This window comes from Solea solea, chromosome 18 (genome assembly GCF_958295425.1).
Source record: "Solea solea chromosome 18, fSolSol10.1, whole genome shotgun sequence".
NCBI lineage: Eukaryota > Metazoa > Chordata > Actinopteri > Pleuronectiformes > Soleidae > Solea > Solea solea.
The window spans coordinates 5,058,381-5,073,429 of NC_081151.1; the positions used below are offsets into that span (position 1 = coordinate 5,058,381).

General features: G+C 41.9%; 2 protein-coding genes across 3 annotated transcripts; both read right to left on the reverse strand.

Moving 5' to 3' along the window:
• Nucleotides 1-314: 314 nt before the first annotated feature.
• On the reverse strand, nucleotides 315-10,104 carry LOC131445266 (zinc finger FYVE domain-containing protein 1-like). 2 transcript variants are annotated; one of them, XM_058616219.1, is made up of 12 exons: nucleotides 9,954-10,104; nucleotides 8,655-9,170; nucleotides 7,671-8,175; nucleotides 6,645-6,859; nucleotides 6,303-6,409; nucleotides 6,089-6,197; nucleotides 5,889-5,986; nucleotides 5,589-5,706; nucleotides 4,861-5,031; nucleotides 4,489-4,669; nucleotides 4,271-4,384; nucleotides 315-2,604 (listed from the first exon to the last, which is right to left on the reverse strand). In XM_058616219.1, exons 2-12 carry the CDS (start codon nucleotides 9,162-9,164, stop codon nucleotides 2,372-2,374), a joined length of 2,361 nt encoding a protein of 786 aa, XP_058472202.1. In that variant the 5' UTR covers nucleotides 9,165-9,170; nucleotides 9,954-10,104; the 3' UTR covers nucleotides 315-2,371. The 2 variants fall into 2 exon arrangements, with proteins under 2 accessions (XP_058472202.1, XP_058472201.1); XM_058616218.1 differs by having other exon boundaries at nucleotides 9,764-10,100.
• A 511-nt stretch (nucleotides 10,105-10,615) lies between these two features.
• Nucleotides 10,616-12,085, reverse strand: LOC131444932 (rho-related GTP-binding protein RhoV-like). The gene is made up of 3 exons (XM_058615652.1): nucleotides 11,803-12,085; nucleotides 11,656-11,714; nucleotides 10,616-11,566 (listed from the first exon to the last, which is right to left on the reverse strand). Exons 1-3 carry the CDS (start codon nucleotides 11,966-11,968, stop codon nucleotides 11,114-11,116), a joined length of 678 nt encoding a protein of 225 aa, XP_058471635.1. The 5' UTR covers nucleotides 11,969-12,085; the 3' UTR covers nucleotides 10,616-11,113.
• Between the last annotated feature and the right edge of the window lie 2,964 nt (nucleotides 12,086-15,049).

A 15,049-nucleotide genomic window follows, 5' to 3' on the forward strand; every position in this document is an offset into this window, starting at 1 on the left:
CTTACTGTAGCTTTGGATACAAACCAAGAGCAATCCCCCTCTGTGGCGAGTCAGCGCAGTGCATGTGGCACAGGATATCAACATGGAAGCCAGGTTTAATTATTTATTAGAAAAAAAAAAGAAAAAAGAAAATGTATTGCCATTGATAAGCACCATGCAAACAGTGTCTCACTCCCCCCCCTCAACTTTATCTGAAGGAGTGGAAAGCAAGGTTCATAACACAAAGGCATGCACACGATCCATCCCCCTCCCACACTCAGAACACTAAAGATTTAAAACACATTCACACACACACTTAAAAACAGGAAGGCAACTCCAGATACACCTTTAATCATATGCAAATCTTCCATCAGTTTCAGCCACATATCCACACACCAACATTTCAAGTCAGTTTTCAAGTTTTTTCTTTAAAAACACCAGTCGGTCGATCCTGTTAGATTTATAGTGTGTAGGTGAGGAGTGTTCATATTGGCACGCGGCCTAGAAAGAAAGGAAAAGAAAGGAAAAGAAAGGACACCACCACCACCACACAGCAGAATATTAGGATCAACAGACCGCACGTACTCGCATGAGAATGGAGTCCTGTACAAGTGATCTGACATGATGTATTCCCTAATCTATCCTGTGCAACATTAGTATTTCAGAGGACGGCGTGTGTGTGTGTGTGTGTGTGTGTGTGTGGGTGATGCAACATTCATACAGATAAATCTATTTTGAGATAGGCAGACAACAACATCTCCTCTCAGCAGAACCAAAAAGTTCCAGGTAAGGAGCAAAAGATTAGTGTTCACTTTATCTACAAAGCTTACAATCATTAACAACATAAGACCCTTTTTTTTTTTTTTACCCTTATTTTTAAAAATAAAATACAACCATGTGTGTTTCAAAGGCATCACTTTGTGCTTTGTATGATATCCATCATGTGACTTGCTACTCAATCAAGCCAAAAAACAACAACAAAAAAACAGACAAGTTAAATCTCAAGTCACTTGACATGGGTCCGGTATTCTGTCATTGCTATGTTTGAGCATCTGTTTTTTAATGTGTACGTTGACAGACAGAAAAAAAACTAAATATGGGGGGGAAAGGTTTCCGTTCACATGTGGTAACTACAAAAGAATATAAATATCCGTACAGTACAACTAATGTAAAAAAAAAAAAACAACAAAAAAAATGATACAATATTATAACAACTCAAATGAGCTGTGAGCTTTGTTATCATCCTGTCAGACGGACGACCTGGAGGCATGAACGTAGTAACACATCAAACTGGTTTGAAGACTAATTTAGATATTTCACATTTAGCAAAACCATATCCATACATATGATAACATAAAATAACATAAAAAAAACAATTGAAACATGAGACATAGGTTTTTTGAGAATGTGTACACACTTAAAAATGCTGCTTGGTATAATAATAATAATAATAATAGTAGTAATAATAATAATAATAATAATAATAATAACAATAATAAAAAGTGAGGTTTATTCGGAGTCTGTGCTCTGAACAAATAAAAGGCCATGGATCTCTCAAAGGCTATCATGCATACCACGAGTAAGTAATTTTCTTTCTTCGGAACATAAATAGTTTTAAACATATGAAATTTACACTCCTCTAACATTGCTTCTATGCTTTTTTTTTTTTTTTTAACGACCACAAATGACATGATTTAAACAAAAAATAAAATAAAGACATTACACTAGCACAGACACATTGACCTGAATGACTTTTGGCACACCAGATATCCACTCACTCTCTTCCAGACCTTAGATATGAGTTAGGGACAGAAATTCTTGATAATCTGGACATCTGGGTTTTAGCCATGGTACGCTACAGCCTATAACAGCTGAAAAAAAGGCTTAGTGCAAAAACAAAAATGTTGCAATACAGCATGCAATGGAGCCTGCAGATATAGATTCCCTCGCCATTACACGCACTACGTCAGAGAAACTGCTGGAAACTAATCACGCCAAACTCCCATGGGGTTCTCAACTATCTAGCATTCTTTAAATGATACACTTTTCGTTAAAATATTTTCTGAGAGTAGAAAAATAGCTGAATGGCTGTATTGAACGTAAAAATGTGGGATTTGTGTCATTAAGAGTCACCGCGGAGTGGAAAGGATAGGTTTCACACTCGACTCGTGTGTTCTGGCTGCTCTACAAAGGCCACAGGAAACGCTGAAATCCCAAGTCTGCTAAATGTCCTATATATGCGACTAAAAACTTCCTTGCCACAGATACGAGGCAGAACCACTGGTGTAACGGAGGTAAAGCAGTGATAAGACTGCGAGCTGTGTGAGTGGTCGGTTCTCTCTCTCTCTCTCTCTCTCTCTCTGGCTCTCTGAGGAAAGGAAGGCCATCCCTGTTAAAGTTCTCCCGCTTTCTGGTTGCAGCTGGTGCACACGCGCACGGGATGATCCCAGCCCCGCGACGGAACCGGCCGGCGCTCTGGGGAGCAGTCGTCGCACACTCCCTGGCCACAGGCGCGGCAGTGATGCTTGGACAGTTTGGCAGTGAACTCGCGCTGGCAGTTGTGGCAGGACAGGATGTCCTGGTCCGGCACCCAGTAAGCAGGACGGGCCGCGTCTTTCACCAGACCTACGGGTGGAACCCAGCACATTACAATGTAATGTCCGGTACACACATGTACACACAGTTAGTGCCCGTTCAGACCTGGTATTAACATCCATACCGCATCCCCCTCAGATCCAATCACAGAAAAATGTGCTACAGACCAAGGGTTCAAAACCTTGGGCTACATTCTAAATTGCCCTGCGATGGACTGGTGACATGTCCACGCTGTGCCCCACCTTTCACCCTATGTCAGCTGGGACCCTCACATGGAGGATAAAGGTTAAAAGCTTTCCTGACAACCATACTGACAGTAAACGGATTCTTTAAAAACATCATTTTGATGTCATTGTGTATTTAACTACACTCAGTTCTCGTGTGATTGGATCACTGAGGACAGTTAATATCAGGTCTGAACAGGGGCCTTATTAGTTTGAACACAAAGTAACACTTTGCATGTTTACATTTACAACACACTGTAGCCACTTTTTTTAAAAGGAAGCTTGCCTGAGTCTGTGCAAAGTAAATCTTATTCTCTTTGCATGCCTCTGAAGCTCCCATATTATTAGCATGTCATATCTTATTTATTTAAATCTATCTAATACCTGGACCTTAGTTCCTGTTTCCTGTGTTTGCCTGGTAAACAAACCTTCGTAAAACCTGTATTGTAAAACCCTGACATGCTGAGATATTCCTTTAATATAGAGGCGGATACCACTCACTCAAATGTTTGCTTTCATTGGAATTGGTGCAGCAGTACCAATGATTAGTTACCGTTGCTTTAACTTAGCTTTGCTGCCATGCATGCAGTGGAACTCAGCTCCAGTTACCGTGCAAGAATAAGAAAGCTAATTTTGTCTTGATTCGAGCAAACCTTGATATGGGGGTATTTTTGGAGGGTGTTTTTTTTTTTTGGAAAACGTCAGCAGCATATCAGGTTATCAAAAACACGCTCATCTAGCATGTGCTTTACCACTATATATAGATCTACAGTAAGCTTATGTGACAGTATAATACCTAGTATTAACAATAATGAATAAAGATTGACAAAAACAAACTGAAGTGAGCTAAAGAAGCACATAAAATAATGACCGATATATAAAATATGGGTTATAACTTATAACCGGGGGTGTTGACATTTAAAAACTCCTTCCACACCACAGAGCCTGAATTATAGGATAGAGCTGTGTCATGTGAGCGGTTATAAAAACAAAAGGTATTTTTGTGTCCTAGATGTTGTGCGCGAATGTCATGTCAGCAACTTGTAAACGTCAATACCACTGATGAGCTGACAGCGGTGAAAAGGACAGTTAGTGGTAAGACGTTTAAAAAAGGTACAATTTGCGTTTAAACGTCTGCTTAGTGAAATATACTTAAATATTTAAATGACATTCGTGTGGGGGATACTTCCCTGACAATCTATTTACAAGTCTGCATCACTCAACAGGAGATAAGTAAGATTTTGTTTTTAGTTATGGTAACAATTTGCTTGAGGTCTATATCAAGTAGGCCATAAGGGCATTCCATTTTCCTGCATTACATGTTTGAGAGGTCAAAAATACTTCTTTTCATTTCAGCTATAAATAGGTACAATGCACTTCGGCCACAAGAGGGCAACGTATGCATACACTCACATTTACTGTCATTTATTCCATAACAACACCCTTGTGCTCTGATGCGGGTAAACACTCACCGAGTGGGATGTCAATCGCAGTCACGACAACCCCTATGGTATTAGTGACCACCTCTCCAACCTTCCTGGCCAGGATTCCACCTTCCTCCTCCTCAGGCTCTGTTTCAAGCCGCTCTGCAAAAGAAAATATAAAAAATAAATATAAAGTTGAACCCACAGATGGTTGAAAGATGAAAAAACGGGAGGCCATTTGAGATCGCATCAGAGAGCGTATATACCTTCGCATGAGGCTCTCTGCTCGAAGCAGGCGTCACAGACTCTGACAGGGTCAAGACCCCAGCCTCTCTCGGGGACGGGCGCGGCTTTGGAAGAGCAGCCATCGCATAAGCCTTCCCCACAGGCACGGCAGTGATGCTTGGTGTCGTTGTCCTGGAAGACTGCGTGACACTGGTGACACACCTTGTACCAAGATAAAAAAGGAAATAAATAAGAGAAGCTGCGGACGACCACTAGAGGATACAGTCAAAGTCTATCCATGTTTTGTCTTGTGACCTGCATGCACCGACACGCCACACACAGTAAACATCCCTCTGCACTCAGAAGTGTCGACTTGGCTGTTACAGGCGGGTGTGGGACTGTGTGTCACTTACCAAGATGAGGGAGTTGGGTTTCCAGTAGGCTGGAGCGATCTGATCCGTCAGCCAAGAGGTGACGGCCTTGGCAGGCTTGACGCTGAGCTCTGTCACAGACTGAGCCACTAGGTTGACTCCGTCCAGAAGACGCTGTGCTGCGTTGTTATTGTCCTTTAAGAAGCCGTCCGACTGCACAAAGATGAAGAAGATGAATGTTTATGGAAAAATGAAGGTTGTTTTATATTAATCCAGACCAGAGCTATCGTGAGGCTAACAACGATTATCACATATTCTGGCCTTTCTGGTGGGAGGGGCATAAAGTTTGGGACCAAAAGTGTTTCAAATGGATATTCTATCCAAACTGGAGACTTTGTATTTTGGCACCCTGCCCACAGGAAATGTGACAGGATGGACATTTGTTTTGGGATTTAAGCAATGCCAGCAGGAAAGTCATGACTAAAACCTGAAATGAAGAATAACTTTGCAAAAGGACAACGTTTGGAAAGTATGGACATGTGTGTGTGTGTTAAACCTATACAGCCGTCATTTGTTTGAAAAAGTACATATATTTTAAGTTTTATTTATTTATGCACCCCCCCGACTTTCTGTGTTTTGTATTTTGGTTTTATGCTACGGGGAAATACTGTTATTGTTTTTTAAGGCTATGTACTTGGAAAATCACAAAGAGAAAAAAAAAGGATTTCAGAGAGACAAACACAAGAATTGTTATAGCTTATTCCACTTACTCCTGGCCATACGTGCTGGATCTCAGTGCGCACGACTGTATCCACAGGATCCTGGTTCCCATACCAGTACTGGCGACTCCGATAGATCACTCCACAGTTGGGGCATTCGATAACATACCTGAACGCACACACAAATAAGCAAAACTAAGTCTCTGTGAAAACATTTAAGGTATTATTTGCTGCTGAATATATAGGTCAGTGTGATTAGATAGATTTTAGCTCAGAGTCCAGAACACCAGTGCTAAAAATTAAGCTCTGTAAAAGGTAACATAATCCTAACCCAATTCTCCTGCTACTCACCCGGACCAAGCGTATTTGGCGAGGCCCATCCACGGAGAGTCTGAGGAAGCCGAGGTCTTAGGGACGACTACCACTTCCTTTCCTCCCTCGTAGCAAGCCTGAGGAGAAAACCCATGCAGTTAGAGTGATTAATAAAAGTCAGTTGTGTAGAGAGAATTCTCAGGTGTGTCTGAGTCACACAAGTGAACGACTCTTCTTACCTTGCAGGTGTAAATGCGGTTATCATACTGAGGAGAGTAACGGCAGCGATGCTTTGCCTTGTGGCACACGCCCTCTGCGATGTGGTTCATGCTGTTCTTGCAGCCAGACCTACGTTATAGTAAGGAAAAAAAAATTAAAATTAAAATAAGCAAGAGGATAAAATTATGATTAGGACAATTATGGATATATTGTTACATGAGGGCAAGTACTGACCCACAGCTGAGGCACAGGATGGAGCAGGTGAAGTATTCATCAGGAAAGAAGCAGCTATGGGACACCAGCTCACCAGATACTTCGCCACTGAAACGCTCACTCAGTGCCTGCAAGAGAGAACCAGCAGATAAAAACAAATCTTATACAGTTGTCTCACAACCAGAAGGTTAGTTGTTCAGTCCCCCGCTCCAATGTGAACCTGAGTGAGACACTTAACCCCTTAAGTGGTAGTTATGTGGTATAAAAACAACGCATATACATGCGATTTACGAATGTGTGTGAGTGAATGGCAAAACTGCAGCGTAAAGCTACAAATTCAATGCAGAATCCATACAGCCCTACCTGCAGTGCTTTGAAGATAACCACAGGAGTGCGTGGGGAACGGGTAGCGTTGTTATCCAGGAGCTGCGCCAGTTTGTTCTGTAGGCCATGGAAGTCGGTAGGTGGGTTGAGAGTCTGCGTGCCACAGTAATGGACTGAGCTGAAGGCCTCGGGAAAACGGGAAACCTTCCTGAAGCGCTCCAACAGCAGCCGGTCTACTGACTCTGACGACTTACCTATGACAGTGCAAAGATAAAGGGGTGCAGATAGAACATATTTGTTAGAATAATGTGCTTCAATGTACCTATTTATTTATTTTTTTAGAACAAGAGAAAAAAAAACTGCTGTGTTCATGAAATACCAAAGTGTTGGGAATGTTGTATAGTCAGCCATCCAACATATAATCTGCATACTCAGGAGCCAACACATGCAGCTTGTTACTACATCTGTTGTGCAACTCATCACATAAGTGTATTTGGTTTGTAACATATCTTCCATAGTTCCATACTTCTTTTTGCACCCTTATAAGCACTGAATTAGTTCTAAATATGTTATTTAATTGTTGTTTACTGTTATTAAAGCAGTAATTCTGTTGTACTAGTAGACATGTAGTCACTCAGGGGAATTTACCAAATTGCACGGATCTCTCCAAATTGATAACCATATCACTGCAACCAGTATATCACAAGAAACCAGTGGCTGCATGGAAGTTATAAGGTAAATTTTAAGTCATAATTTATAACTGGTTGACGTGCGAGTTCTGCCAACTGGACTAAAACTTCACTGACAACATTTTCTGTTTAGACCAAACTTCACGTTCAATCTTCTTCACATTTGGAATTCTGACTGTTCCCTCTGGTGATGAAGAACAAAGAGAAACCCTGCATGCTAATGTTTACTTTAGCCTGTAATTATCTGCACTGTTTAACCAGCGGTCAAAACTTGAAAGACACCTGTAGTTTACTCTCATTCCAAGCATTGACAATGTGCTATGCTGCTGCTTAACCACACATTAGTATCAGCAAATTAGATGTTTAGATTCTTTACCTGAGCCAAGCAACTTAGTGTGAACCGTTTCATGGAAGATAACAACTGCAGGACCCAGGGTCGACAGAGGAACATCCAGCCCACAGCGTGCTGTCGTGGCCTTCAGCTCCTTGGTGAAATGCTTCAAGTAGGCATCCGAGGCGTCGCCGAGGAACTTGAAGAGATCATCGTGAAGCCGGTCGGCATGGGTGCGGTAGATAATAAAATCAGAGATGGCTAGCACCTTCAGTAAGAGACGGGTCCTCTGGCCCTGTTTCGAACTGTTTCCAAGCAGGCCCTCCGTATCGATGACCACTACTTTGTGGATGGGGTCAAAGGCTGTCCACACGCCCACCGTACACGATTCTTGTGTTGGAGAAGTCTTGAACACCTCTCTCCCCAAAAAGAATGTGTGGTTGAGGGTGTGAGATTTGCCCTCTCCCGTGTTACCAAAGATGGACACCACCTTCAGCAGCTGGTCTGGGATACAGCTCAGGGTATTCAAAAATGAAGCTTCATCTTTTACCTTTGGAGAAAATGTGGAGAATTTTCAACTGAAAAGTCACTTTACTCTTCAAATAACACACAGACAAGGTACTGTGCAAACTTCTTAGGCCACCTCAATCACTTTATTGGAACAAGTCCAGAAATAACGGGAAATAACTCGTTAAAAATAACTACGTTTTCAGAAACAGCTTCTACAGGTTAAATTAACAGTTCTAGTTAACACTAGAACAACAACAACCCTGACTCTCCTAAAACTGGAATGGAACTCTAATAAAGGTCACTGGTAAAACCTGAAAATGATCTGCTGTGAAAAAGGTCTATTCCGCTAGGTTTATTCAACACATTCTTGGACACATGTTGTGTGTCACATCATTCCAATTCAAATGCCAATGATCACAGAATTTGACAGGCATAAAAACAAGAAAGCCTTAAGAATTTTGCACAGCACTGTATATGACACATTTGGTATTTTGATGGTAAAAACTTTGTACAACTCACCTGCATTTCCTCATTCTCATCGACCAAGAGAAAACTGGACACCTTCTCCAGTAGTTTTGCCCTCTGAGATTTGATTTCATCGACTATTTCAACAGCAGGCTGAATGGATGCTTGGACAGTGTTGACCTCTGCAGGTTTAGGTGGTGGAGGAAAAGATGTTAGCTGGTGTTTCTTCCTGCTGCTTCCACTGTGGGTGCGTTTCTGGCATTCTTGGCACAAGTTAAGTTTGCAGTTCTGGCAGCGGACCACAGCTCTGTGGCGTTTGCCATTGTCTCCATTGGCTCCTTTGCAATTGTCACACAGGGGGACATGCCCGGGGCTTATCTGAAACCGCGTATGGTTCTTCAAGTCTTCCTGTTTGTGGACCTCAAGCTCACAACGAACACACTGCAGGCTTTTGCAGTCATCGCACTCAAACGCAGCCTCCTCAGAGCCACCACAGGCATAACTTTCTTGACATATTAGATTAGTGTTTACTCCTTTTTCTGAAGATGAGCCATGCCCATTCATCGTTTCCTACCAGGTTAAGTGAAATACAGAGCAGAGCTTAATGGAACAGCTTTGACAACAACACCAGCTATTTCCAGTTAGGAATCAAGGAAACTGCACAACATATGGTTATACCGGTACCTGAAATGCTAAATTACAAAATTAAATGACTGAAACATTAACTATATGTCTAAATTATGAAATATAAATTTTAAACCTTATTACAGTTCAAGTAATGTCTTATTAAAATACGTATATTATAATATAACATATAATAATATATACAATACTACGGCAATTAACTTGGAAAAGACGTCTTACAACTGATATCTTCTTATTTTTTTTACTATTAACAGTTAGCTTGTTGGTGTATTGTTGTTGTTGTAAGTTAGCAGTTAGCTGCAATGTCACCAAAAACAAATCTAAGTTTAGCTTAGCGATTAAATCTATTATAGAACACGACATAAACCTGGGCAGATGGCACCAACCAAAACGATTAACTCTCCCTGGAGGAGATGAATGTGCAACTATTGATGCTAACAACAGGCTAACTAGCAAACTGACCCTCACAAGCTCGCTAGCAAACTCTTAAGACATCCAAGCAGCAATACTTAGCTTACAGCTAGCTGGTTCTGACGGACACTTTCAACTTTTTTTCCAAATAAAAGCTGTAATTACAGAGGCAGTGAGCCTTGTAGATGCATAGCCGTCCAAACAGGCAGCTAGCCTCCTGCGGGTCTGTTAAATGAGCTGCCACAACATATCAACAAAAACAAAATGTAGTCGACGTCACAAGGTTTGAGGACATACGTGGACTCTTTGACTTTGATGAATCCGTGTTGTCCGGTTTAAAAGTCCTTTTTCTGACAGTGTCACTTATATTTGAATCCGTCCGAGCCGTGTCATTGTTTTGTTCTTCAGCCCCCCCTCCCTGACAGATTTCGTCTCTAGCTACGTTATTTTGTTGCCAGGTCAGATCAGCTGATCAGATTATTTTCAGTCACAGGGTCAAAAGAGGGTGGAGTGCAGTTGCATGATGGGAAACGTAGTTCTGCGACCCTTGGTTTGTATTCGCTACAGGGTTTTTTTCCACAAATGTTTTTGCTGTTAATATAATATAAAATAATATGATAAATTATAATATAATACAAATACTTTATATTATATTATTATATAATACTTCTTAAATGTGAATATGTTGCTCCATATAACAAAGAAATCATTAAAAACTGAATCATTTTGGTCTGTGGACTCAATTTAAAAAATAATCGCCAGATAAATCGATCACGAAAATAATCGTTACAAATCGTTACAGCCCGAAAGGCACTTGAAAGGCACTATATAAATGTATGCTATTATAATAATAATAATTATTATTATTATTATTATTATTATTGTTAATAATATTATTATCATTGTGTAAGTGTAAGCTGTTCAGAAAACTCAAATAAATTCAGATGAATACATTCAGGTGTAATAAATGGAGTTTATTTTGAAATGACTTCATATCAGTAATTAAACTGTATCTCACCATTGTATCTACTGTATCTCAGTATCTCATTTGTGATTGGTTTGTGGTTTTAAAGGTAATTGTAAATGCTTCAGGATGAGCTTACACTCTGCAAGCCAGATTAAATGGCTTTTGTGTTGTAAACACAGCACTTCAAAGCATCAGCAGGTGACCATTTGTCCCAAATGGCACTTTGTGTTTTCCCTCCATTTCCTCACTGACAGTTATCTTCCAGTGCGGCACTAAAAGTGACTGTTTTACATTTATCCAGCCACTAACAGTGCCTTTATTTCAAAAACCTTGACTCATACACAAAAATATGAACAACACAACAACAACAACAACAGACAAAAACAACACATAAAGGAAAGGATTGAGAGGAAAAGAGCAGAATAGGTTACATTTCTCACAGGGTCCCAGAGATTGTAGGGTCTGTAAAAAAATGCATGATACAACTACATCAGATGTATCTAAAGAGTTTCCTCCATCCAGAAACACAAAACACCTTGAGTCCTTTGAGCAGACTTTGCTTTTTAGATCGAGTGTCAGTGCGCTTGTGCATGATGGCGGCGGACACAGCACAGTCAAACACATCTTTGAGGTTGTGCTGTGTCAGCGCCGAACACTCCACATAGTCGTGAGCTCGGATCCTGCGAGCCAGGCCTCTAGCTCGGCGGAAGTGCACTGGTTTGGTGCCTCGCTGCTGGTGCAGGTGAATCAGGACCTCCACGTCGTGCCTGAGGTCACACTGCGTTCCCACCAGAACTATTGGAGAGGTTTGGTTGCCTGCGCGGATCTGTGGGATCCATTTGGAGGCGACGTTATCAAAGGAGCGAGGGTTGACGAGGCTGAAGCAGAGGATGAAGACGTCCACGTGGGCATAGCACAGAGACCGTAGATGACCAAACTCCTCCTGACAGAGCACACAATCACAGATGAGGATCAGGAGGACTAAAGCTTGGGTGTTGAATAAATCATAATATGATGGCGTGGAACATGTACCTGTCCAGCTGTGTCGATCAGTTTGATTCGTGTTGGGACGCCGTTCACGTGAACCAAACCTTGGGAGACAAGCAGGAATATGAAATGTTTTCATGTTTGAAAGCAGCTGCTGATCGTTAACAAGAAAACAAAGTAACCTTTACTCACCGGTGAAGACGTCGAAAGCCGTTTGCCTGTACTCGCTGTTGTATCCGTTGAAGATGTAGCTAATAATCATGCTGCTTTTCCCCACAGCTCCATCACCCACCAGCATGCAACTCAGTTCCTCCCTCGGCCTGTGGGCTTTGTCTCGTCTCTGACAAGCCTGCTCCATATTATTTGCTCACGTTATTTCTCCTCCATCGTCCCAGTGAATCCATGCAGGAGAGCAGCTCTACTGTAAAAGATGTCCTCACTCCCCCCGCCCGAGGGCCCCTTGGTGCCAATAAAGAGCGGAAGGACACCTCGATTTGAAAGAACAAAGGCAGCCAATGGGATGAGTGATCCCTCCAACACTTTGATTGTTTCCTTTTGATGCACATTTGCATGGTCACTCCCACCAAGAGAGAGAGAGAGTGGACGACCACTGTGAAAGGTCAGCTCCTCTGGCTTTAGAGAACTTACAGTGTGGCATTAAAGTAACTTTATAGTGATTTGGGAAGTCAAAATACCTTTTGTTACTGTAGTTAAGTAGGGTTTTCCGGTATCTTTACTTCTTTCTGAAGACGTTTTACTTTTACTCAGTACTTTCTACTCCTAAAAAGTTGAATCAATACTTGTGCTTCTGAAGTCCTGCTTCTTCTCTCCCGCTTCAGCTTCAATCTTCTTGTTTCTATTCAGTAAAAATACTAAGACCAACAGCCTTTTGACACTAATAGATGTGTAGACATTGTGTTGCTGTTGACATATCTTCAAGACTTTACCACTTTAACCACTTAACCCTAACCCTGAAACCATGATTACTTACTGCAGCTTTTTCTTAAATTCTTCAATAATCATCTTAGTTATCAGTTCATTCTTGTCTTCTAAATGCACACTTTTATCTCTCATCATTTTAATGACTATTTCAATTGTAATGTTTAATGATTTTCCTCATGTATTTCTACAGTATGCCATTGTGAAGCACTTTGACTTGCCCTGTGTATGAACAGTGCTATACAAATAAGCCTGCCTTGTCTTGCCTCAGATTGCACTTAAATCAATGGGAAATTTGCAAAAACAAAAGTACTGCATTTACAGTATTTTTTTCCTGCAGTACATTGAAACTGCAGCACTGCTGATGAATAAATGGCAGTAAAACCGCTGCCGGCCAACAGAGGGGGGCCTTGTTCCAGCATCCTCTTCTGCAGAGTTGCAGAGGCAATTTTTCATACCTTCGTTTAACCTGGTGTCAGCACAGCTTTGTCAGGTCCGTTTAACTCTGACCATGTAAAAGGTCACAGGGCAAAGCTGAGGGGTCACTGTGTTGTTGTTTTTTAAAGATGATGAGTTGGTCTCATCGACTACATATAGAACCAAACCCGCTGATATTATCTGGAGATCAAGAACCCACAATCCACGTGGCGTTGCACAGCTGTTTTGTACGAGCATTATATAAGACATGGTTTTGCAGAGTGGGAAAACGTTTGGGGGTAAAAAAGGCAGCTTTAAACAAAGTGTTGTTCCTTATCTGTCTCGGGCCTGCAGGAAACTCGGCAAGCATTGTGTTGTAAGGTCTCCACTTCCTGTTTGCCGTTGTTTCTCACTCACTCACTCACTCGTTCTCTTCTTCCCTTCTCTCTCTCCCTCCTTTTTTCCCACCACCTGCAGTGTGAGTGATGGAGTTTATTCCCCACAGTAAGAGGACAACATCTGTTCCCGCCCCCCCCCTAATGAAAGTTGTGTTGCCACCTCGCCTCCCGTGCAAGCTTCACCTCTGACAGAGGATTGTGAGTCACAATGCTGTTCCTTAATCCAAGGTAAATGTCAAACACAGGAAGTCGTCTTTAAATATCTCGGCGTGCCAAAATCACTTTCCTGTTTCATCATCACAGAATGATTGACCAGCAAATGCAAATACAGACATAATTGTGCAACTGCTTGTAAGGTATGCACATGCCTTTACACTGATGACTTAAACATGTGACCGTAAACATGTTTTGCGTGTGCATTTTCACTCCCTGCATGCAGAAATGTATCCTGACACAGATTCACGAGGGTAATCTGCTTAGTAAGGGTCTCCCACTGCGCTCGGCCCCTAATAATATATATATAATAATATCACACAGTGTTTGAAATAGTCATTCAGTCATGTTGACTTGACCGCTATGGGATCAATGTTCAATACACCAAAACTGTTCTTTTCTTTTCGCAAATATTCAAAGTTTCAACCCATAGCAACAATAGCAACAATCTCTCAGAGAGGTGATAAAAGATTACGACCCCCTCCCTAAGCCAAACATCAACACGGGACATGATAGACAATGCACAAAACAAGTGGCCGACACATAGACGAGGCGATAAACAACCGATTTGCATAACATTTCCGGCATAATGTCACTTTAAGTAGATACTGCCTGGGGTCTTAAGTGGTGAGGATTAGAGCGGGACAGGCGCCACATAATGGGAACACTATTAACTCTCTCCTGTAAAGGTCCTCGGAGGTGGTTGAAAGTCACACAGCCAGGACACACCGGGTATTTTGCTTTACATACAATAGCCATCCTTTTTTTTTTTTTTTTACCACTTTATCCTCCATATGAGGGTCGGGGTGCGGGGGGAGCTGGAGCTGACACAGGGAGAAAGGCTGGGTACAAGCGATAGATTCATCCTAATCTTTTGACACTGTTTCCAGCCTGGTGTCAAAGGTTGTGTGACCTGCTTACATGAATTTGACACAGAACATAGATTGTGGCGGATTAATTTGAAGCCTTTACTGTGTCCATTGATTGTCCGCGCAGCCCAGGGCTTTCAGCTGTGAACCAGACGTGTCTGAGGGAGCTGTGGCATTGTTCTCTTCTTCTTTGGTAGGAATGTGTCCTGTTCCCTGCGTGCGGACTTGTACCGCCGCCCGATGTTGAAGCGGGATACTACAGGATCCTGACGCACGAGTATACCAGGGTGCACCAGCTGCACATGAACCTGTCTGTGTTTATGAGCGCAGAAGTGTTTGCTCGCTCAGGCAGGTCTGATAGTATTGCCTGACAGAGCCCATTATCCCCAGATGAAGGGTGCATGTTACAAACGTAGTTCCTGCTCACGAAGACCAAACAAAGGCAGGATAAACATCATCAGCAACAAAAGTTACGCAGTGTTTAGCCTTGTTATTGGTGCACCACATCGCTACCATCGAAACAACATCGAAACAAGCATCTAATTTTAGATTATTGTTGTACAGCCCATGACAATAGCAGCACGGCAGCTGAACACTGAAGTG